Raw genomic sequence first — 8,509 nt, forward strand, 5'->3', positions numbered from 1 at the left:
CCACTGACTTGGGTTCGGAAGCTCCGGGCATCGCCTGTGTGTGTTGTGTTGTTGGATTATTAAAGTTTGTGTCCGAGGTTCTCGTCTTCTTACTATTCGCTGTGCTAGGAGTCTGTATCAAGCAACTGGGGATAGTTTCAAGATCGTAACTGACCAGTGGCCCGTTGCATTCAGGTATTCAACACAACAAAAAGGGAAATTAAAAAATGACAAAATTCAACGATGGCGGATGGAGTTATCGCCTTTTTCTTTTAACGTAACCTACAGACCAGGCATAGAAAGCAGAGCTGCCGACACGCTCCCTCGGAGTTTCCGTGGGAACACTTCATCCCAGCTGGATCTAAAACGCTTACATGCAATCCTCTTTTATCCTGGAGCAACATGCATAGTGCATTTCGATCGTGCCAAGAATTTCCCGTTCTCCCTAGAGGGCATCCGACTCGTCATTAAGCAGTGTCATGTGTGTGCGGAATTAAAACCACGTTTCTTCAAGCCATCGGGTGGTGTGCTCATTAACGCCACACAAACGTTTGAACGTTTAAGCATTGACTTTAAATGACCACTGCCTTCGACGACTCGAAACAAATATCTACTGACGATCGTAGACGAATATTCCCGTTTTCCGTTTGCTTATGCTTGTCCAGAAGTAAGTCCGTCTACGGTGATGTAGTGCCTTGTGCCACTCTTCGCTACATTTAGCCTGTCCAGTTTCGTGCATTCCGATCGCGCCTCATCGTTCATTTCGGATGATATCAGGCGATTCCTTCATGAAAAAGGCGTTGTCACCAATCGGACCACTCCATATCGCCGAAGGGGGAACGGTCAAGTGAAACGATTGAATAGAACTTTGTGTAAGGGTATTACGCCTTCATTGCGATCAGAAGGTCCTCAAATCAGTCGTTGGGTTTGGAATATGAAATTGTAGACGAAATTGATTCCATGCCCTTTTGTTAAAAACGAATGATCGTTTACTTATCGATCACCATGCTAGTTTGTCAGGAGCAACGCACTTTGTTCAGTCCAGCGTGGTTTGAACGGTAAAAGGCGTAATGCATGACGTGACGGATAGGCAGATTTATGCGGGGCATCTGGAGGCGACCTATGCAACCCGATTTTTAGGGTGATATTGTTATTCCTCCTGAACTTGACTGGAGTTTACAGCATATTATGGAGAACATGTCCCTGATAGCCTCGTCAGTTTTGAACGAGATTAGCAGAGTTTGCTTCGGACGCACTAGTATCCGAATTTTTATGATAAGCTAACACTAAGATTCTCATCGATCACTATTTCCTCCAACATGGCTTTCTCCTAATGGTTTGGTTTGATATTTATAATGCTGGTGAGGAAAATTCTGACACCACTATCGCTCGGACCTATCGTGGCGATCATTGTTTTTTATTCACATGAACTCCCAATCAAATTCCCTAAGGGTATCTTGTGACATCTTCAATCTAGTTACTCCGAGTACTTGTCAGCATACAAGCTAGGGATTCCGCAGTGCTATCTAACCTTGTGATGTGTTGTAGTGTGTCTGTCACATTCACGAGAAGTTACCGTTTGGTATTACCAGCATTATTACCATTACTGATACTGTCGTTATTTTCCCTTTTATTATTACGCTCCCCGATCGAATTTCAGCAAGCCACGGGGTTTTTCCGAGTTAGCCCCTTCGTCTGCCTGCTAAAGTTACTCTATACTGTACCTCCAACTGATGGCTTATGTTGAGACGAACCCGGAACGTCTGAACCAGCTCAATCAGGAGGCAAAACAAAAGGAGAACAAGAAACTTAATTTAATTGATTCACCATTTGATGTGCTGGACTCCTTCATTGATGGTAACTACGGATCTAAGAAACCCTACGAAGTTGGCAAGTACTATGTATTTAGTTGACCCTGTTCCATAGGTCAAGGTTTCCCGTATAGCTACAAGCCTGGAGGGAATTTCCTCCATCGTCCACTACTGGACCTCCCTGCGTTGTACCTTGGTATGACGTGGTTTACAATGCAAGGACCATACAAACCGAAATTTTGCCAGATTATGGAGCGTGACTTCTACAGGTATTCCTCTTGCTCAGCCCACGTGAGATACTAGATGTGTCACACGCGTCGGTTTGCAGAACACGGAGAAACTTTGCAAGATATACTGGGATGATTTGTTGGAGTGTCAGACGAATGATAAATCGGTAGTGCACCATTTTCCCCTTTACTTTGAAAATAGAGTAAACGGGCGCGGTATATGAAGAAAATCCGTATGCAGAAGAAACTGCCACCTATTTCGGATATCCCTTATGGTGCATATGCACATAAGGGATGGTAGCATGATTATCTGTTTTTTGTTATTCTTTTCGGTAGTTTGCCCGAGTAAATAGAATTTCCTTCCATAGCTCCCTGTGTTCTTTTGGCTAGGAAAATTCGTTGGGTTTAGAAACAAATACATTTTTGTCCGACTGATTATTCTCATAGCAACATCTTATGGGGGCAACCACCAAATACGTCATTACGACTGAAATACGGGATGATCTCACCTTTGGTTTTCGGCTTCGTGTAGTTGAGCGCGGAAGATATTGGCCGCGTATGACGTTTGCCTCTGATTTACACTATTTTGCATGGATTAACTCGCGCGTATAGTGTTAAGCGATGTTCAACGTACTGTCCTTGATATCTGCTCGCCCAGTCTCCATCATTACATTTCATTCCTCCCATCCTATTTAAGGAAAAGTATTTTTCCACATGGAGGAAAAGCCTATAGGAACCTAACAGGAGGCAGTACGTTTATCGAACGGTCTTTTCTAGCACTGGGGTGGACACATCAAAATAGCTTGGCCTGGTTCTCTCAGCTGCTACTGAACTGTCACATGATATCCGTGATATCTTATCTCGGCTTTGTTTTATCAGTGATTCGACATGATAGCCGGTAGGAACATATTAAATAGACAAGGTGGTAAATTTAGTAAGCAAGATCGAACACCTTACGACAATTCGTTATTATTCACCTCCGTATCACTAATCCCACTTCATGATCATCACTATTGACAGTATAAGATCAGCGTCAAACGCTCATGCTCTGCTGCCGTACAACCATGACTTATTGAAAAGCATTATTGTAAAAAAAATGAAAGTGGATGGAGAAAGGACTTAGCCCTAGCCGAACACAATCGTTCTGAGGTGCCTACATCACCAGACACTCACTCAGGCAATATGGATAGAAACAATGCCACTGAAACGAGTACCCACAATCGTTCTGAGGTGCCTACATCACCAGACACTCACTCAGGCAATATGGATAGAAACAATGCCACTGACAACGAGTACCAGCCATATCTTGCAATGTTTCCAGCTGTACTTCCGCAGTCCCCATCTCGGAAGGCGCGTCACGAAGTTTTCCTAATCTCACCTTTCCGCCAGGACTGGCCATCTTTCTGCTTCCGCCACACTGAGTTCGGCATGGAAAATAGTAGTCTTCGGCAAACGATGACGGCATGTGCAATACATGGCCTAACCATGTCCTGATACATACGCCCCTTGATATTCAGGGATGTCGCTTGACACCACAGGTTTCTCAAATTAACGAGCGCGACTTGAGCCTAGGGATTCGTTAATTGACCTCATCTGCCCCAATATAGTCGGATCTAATGCAACTTCCAAGGTACGTGAAACTTCACGACCTCAATTGCCTATTTCTATTATATGAGGGATGCTAGATCATTCCATGCCCAGGAGTATGACCTTACCCTCTGGAGGTGCAGGGCGCATGCCAAAGGACGGGATTACTTTGGTCAGTTCAGCCCTAACGAATTGGTAATCAGGATTAGTATGGCCAGTATACATGCACTTGTCGATGCGCAGTTGCGTATGTGCAAGGTTGGAGAACATCTGAAGCGTTCGTAGCGATTAAACTTACTCGAAACATTCGCGTACCGGTGTGACAGCTCTCGGTTCAAATGTGAATGAAGTTCAAGTGACCCTTTTGTTCAGGTTCGTCAGGTACCAATATCTATCGCTAACCAAATTACGAGTAATACTCTGAAAGCTCTAGCTGAGACTATTAGAAAACAAGTAGATTCACCTGCCTCGACAATGAAAGTCCCCGGGAAAGTCACGCGTAACTACCGAAAACTGTCGCTTTGCGTTATATGCTAAAATTTTGCAATCAACCAAATGAATAAGTCAAGGTTCGGACACTTGAAACAGAACAGTTAACGTAGTGGTGCGGTTGTTCCCTTTACTGACAACTACAGAAAGCGCGCGTGACAGATGTTAACCCATACGATGCACGATATACAAATATTACAGCAAACCGGCGTGGCAGTACGTTGTGAGATGTGGAATATTGTTCGAGTATACTATGGTTAGTATGGGTGACAAATGGAGACGTTCTGACAGCTAATTTCCCTGTCAGCCGTGTGCAGAAGGCGTCGGAGATAGTGGTCATTAATCGCTTCTATCTCGAGAGAGTGGGAGAACATTTCACCGGGAATATATTTCTCACACCTCCGTAGACCTTTCCTCATGGAAATGAGAAAAAATCGTAGGGCCAGTCATGGGTGAAATGTGGACCGGCTGCTTTTTATTAAGAGCGCCGTACATCTGCCTAGTTTGTTTCATCAGCTGAGATGAACAACATCCTGTTCCCAGGTGGGATGTGGGCATTACCGATTGTCGGATGTTGACAAACAGAAATCGTTGAACCACCCGTATTCCTCCTGTCAGGCTGCAAAAATGGGGCCTGAGCTGCCAGACGTGCTACTTAGCATGCGAATATGGTTTAAATTCTGAACTCAGATAACTTTGGATCTTTGCGAATAATTGAAAACAGTAATGGGTATCCGACCAGAAAGAACGTAGACTTTGAACTGTTTGGCCGTGTTTTGGTTGTTCAGTAAGTGAAGTGCGAGGTATGAACTCCAAGCGCATGCTTTAGTAATTGTCGGATACGGTTGACGACCGCAGTAAGAATAGTCATGATTGCCCGGTCAACATAACGGGGAATAAGGCCAATGCTAATGATGATTCTGAATAGCTGCTCCGCCTCATTCGTTTCTCACAGAAGTGCCCAGCGGTTGAGACTATTACGTCACCCGTCATTAATTTGCTAGTTAGTGGTTGAATCGGTGGGCTGAGCAATTCACTCATCTGCCGCACCAGCCAACAAACATTGCAGCGGAACAATTTGGGTAACAATACGATTTCTCCTGTGAAACTCCTTTCAAAAGACGAGGTAGTTTGGGGCCATCCAGAACACAAGAAACAAAATTGCCCCTAGAATCGTACTTTCCCCGAATTTTGATAAGTATCGCCCAACTTCGCTCGCTCCATTGCTAGTCTTATTCTGTTCCATATGGGGAAAAGTATTTCCATCCGACTGGAGCCATTTTGTTATCAATCTCCAAACGTGATTAGGCAGTCTGTGTAGTTTACAGACACGTGATCTTGATAGGTGAGAGACCCGAATGTGCGACAAGACCAAGTTGGTTTCCGCTAGGCGGGAGCTGTCAACCCAATATTCAGTCTGCCTACAATCCTCGAACAGCAGTACAACTACAAATAGACCACTTCCGTAGATTTCAGATATTTGTCTCCATCAACTGGGGGTCTTTGTGACTAAGGATAATAATATGTCGCTGAAGTTAACCAGCCTGAAGCTGCATTATCTCAATATGAGAATTTCGTGGTTGCGGTGAGGAATTAAAAACACAACCTAGCAGCCGAGTGAGACACTCTTTGTCACCCCTTCTTTAGTTGCGCAATAAATTGACCATTCAGCTGGCGCTGAGTCAAGCCGCCAAGTCAAGATCCACCCGAGAACCTCAGTATGTCATCACTGAATCCTTCGAACTAGCAAGCGTTTTCGTTATATGGGCCATACTGTGCTTCCAAATGGCCAGGCAGATGAAATTTCTGTCCGTGTCAGTAGTGTTAGAATAGCGCTATTTTACTTTCCAGAGAGGTTATAAGGTAGAGACGAGATGTCTACGTACAAAGCTTCGAAGTACATTACCGCCTGCCACCTGATTAGTGTTAGCTTGTGGAAGCGAAACTTGTTCGGTTCGAAGTATTTTACCACTAATGCCTTGGAAGCACTTTTAAAGCGGGAGCAGAGGAAAGGATAGGAACCAAGGTGCAACCAAGGACTTGAAGATTCGTCAAGCCACGGGACTCCGATAATTCAGCCGCACAAGATTCCAATAAACAAATGATCAGTCGAACGTTGGTGTCATTACTGTCCTGAGCGACGATGTGTCTGTTGGTCACCATGAAACTGGATCATTACTAGCGAAGCGGGCATTCAACACTTAGACGTATGATCGGTCAACTACGTTCTGCGTACGTGCAGACCTCGCTTCGCTACAATCCGTGATATCCATGGGAAATAGTCACAGTAATGACTTCAAAGGGAAGCCTAAAGGATTAAATAGGTAGCAAGGATCCATGTACAATCGAGGGTGAGAGAAAGTCAAGACTTGCTTTTCTGTTGAGTGTTGCAGTGTGTAACTGGGTAACAGAACCCAGCTAGTAACTGATAGAACAAATAAAGTCATAGATACAAACGTTGCACACTTTAGAAAAAAGTGTATGATGTATGAGAGTGGTTCTCAGTTTCATGGTGCAACAACTGACTTGACTGACAGGAAGCTCTCTTGCTATTTATTTACACACGATGATGTGCATATCTCTGTCTTGAGTATTCTAGATGCTATACAAGTCACTTTACGCGCTAGTGTTTTTTGGTCAAAGTAACAGCCAGAAAGGCATATAAAGAGGGCAGTCACAGCGAAGCTTGAGATCACCTCGCGTTGTTCTAACCAGCGGCAGCGCGGCTTTTCGTTAAGAGAGGTTCCATGTAATGCGAAAGCACCACATCGGCCCTTCTCCGCACTTTCGTAACTTGGACAGTATACCTGCGTGTGCATGAATCCAACCGGTTTTCGTAAACGTTGCTTGATACGGGTAGAGAATGCGACGCGGTCCGAGCGAACCTCTTGTGCTTTCTTCATTCCAAAATTCTCCTAACCAAAAGAAGGCGAAAAATTCGAACATTGTAAGGGGAATTTTAGTGAAGCGTAAACCTGTAAAATACTAGATTCATCTTCGATGCAACGCATAACTGGGGGATCGTTCGTCGGACTAAATGAATTAGTAATCTAGTGTTCAGGAAGGCTGTGCATTTCCTACTAGGAGCAACCAGCAGTAATGTTTAGTCAATGTCGCGAGGTGAAGACAATTAATATTAATCCATCTACGTCAAGTACTCCGAGCTTGTTAAGTTCATGCAACACAGAGTGAATATTGATGTCTCGGATCAGTGGATTTCTAGTACAGGTCGGCTTTATGTCCTCATCCTTACGAAAATCAGTATACTAGCAGTGAAAACCAAGAAGACTCTATTACAATGGGAAGACAGGTGCAAAAAGCCCAATGTTTCTAGAGAGCAACCTTTGGAGTAAATATATCTGATCACCACCTTCGAGAAAGGCAACATCAGCAATATTGAAGCCACGGGCTTTGGAAACACCACCTAACACAGGCCTAGTGCACAAATACGGAGAAGCAGTCCGGACGAGAAGTGACAGCAAGCTTGTCACCGGAATCGGTTACGTGACTTGTCCCGTAAGGTCCTCAAGCCTGCTCACGTGCACACCACCCAGGAAGTCGCGAAGAGCCCTCAAAGCTTGTTAGTGGCTGCTTTCATTTCATGTTGTCATGCGATGGCCTGTCACTAGCAGGGATTCGGAAAAAAAACAAGGTTTTATTTGGTAGACGCTAGTCCGCCCGTGATCAGTACATGCCCCGACCACCCTAACCTGTTAAGCCTCATGGGCTGCTCGAGCGAATCCTACCAATTACCTAGTTTTCGCCTATGGGCCGTTTCCTTACTAACATGCTGTGGTCAGACATCTCCTGAGATGTCTGTTTTTCAGATCGGAGACGCTGCGTCTCATAGCCCCAGAGTGGGGCTGTCCCCACAGTCATTTTCTAGACACGGCCGTTTAACGTGTTGCCGACGAAAGTTGACGAATATTATTTGGTGATGTGCGCACTAGCTTCATCTGTCACAGGCCGATCACGGCTTATGCAGTCTTCAAGATAAGTGAAAGTGGCAGCAAACTCAAGCTCTTTATTCTGAAGTTTTGAGAGAGCACGTTGGGGTGGAAGTCCTGAGGGGAGAACTTGGACTTTGCAGGTGCAAAATGCATGCCGAAGGAGATATTCTGTTTAGAGTATTTGTGTCTACGCGTGATAATCGAAAAACGGAACAATGTTGTCCACATAATTCATATCTGCCTATCTTCCTCCAGTTGCTATTTCGATACGCATATTCGCATTCCTTTGGAGAGTACACATCGTGATGGTTTCAACGGCGAAATTTAACGGAATTTAGGAGATGTGACATCTCTGGCGAACCTAGCTAGCTGTGCGGAAACTCTCGGATGATTCTCTGTAAATCCTGAACAGCACGAAGAATATTCAGGAAATTCGGGGGTATTCCTCATTGGCCATATATATATA

General features: G+C 44.6%; 2 protein-coding genes across 2 annotated transcripts in view; one reads left to right on the top strand and one right to left on the bottom strand.

The window, feature by feature from the left end:
• T265_14602 (hypothetical protein) overlaps positions 1-2,321 on the top strand; it is a gene marked incomplete at both ends in the record, with an annotated part of 16,238 nt that extends 13,917 nt beyond the window's left edge. The window contains 4 exon segments of the mRNA XM_009174370.1: positions 1,688-1,887; positions 1,906-2,059; positions 2,094-2,184; positions 2,220-2,321. Coding sequence (XP_009172634.1) covers positions 1,688-1,887; positions 1,906-2,059; positions 2,094-2,184; positions 2,220-2,318 — 544 coding nt within the window.
• Positions 2,322-3,395: 1,074 nt separating this feature from the next.
• T265_14603 (hypothetical protein) overlaps positions 3,396-8,509 on the bottom strand; it is a gene marked incomplete at both ends in the record, with an annotated part of 11,497 nt that continues 6,383 nt past the window's right edge. Inside the window, 2 exons of the mRNA XM_009174371.1 lie at positions 3,396-3,585; positions 6,790-7,008. Coding sequence (XP_009172635.1) covers positions 3,397-3,585; positions 6,790-7,008 — 408 coding nt within the window. The remainder of the gene's footprint in view (positions 3,586-6,789; positions 7,009-8,509) is intronic.

This window comes from Opisthorchis viverrini, assembly GCF_000715545.1.
Source record: "Opisthorchis viverrini unplaced genomic scaffold opera_v5_223, whole genome shotgun sequence".
NCBI lineage: Eukaryota > Metazoa > Platyhelminthes > Trematoda > Opisthorchiida > Opisthorchiidae > Opisthorchis > Opisthorchis viverrini.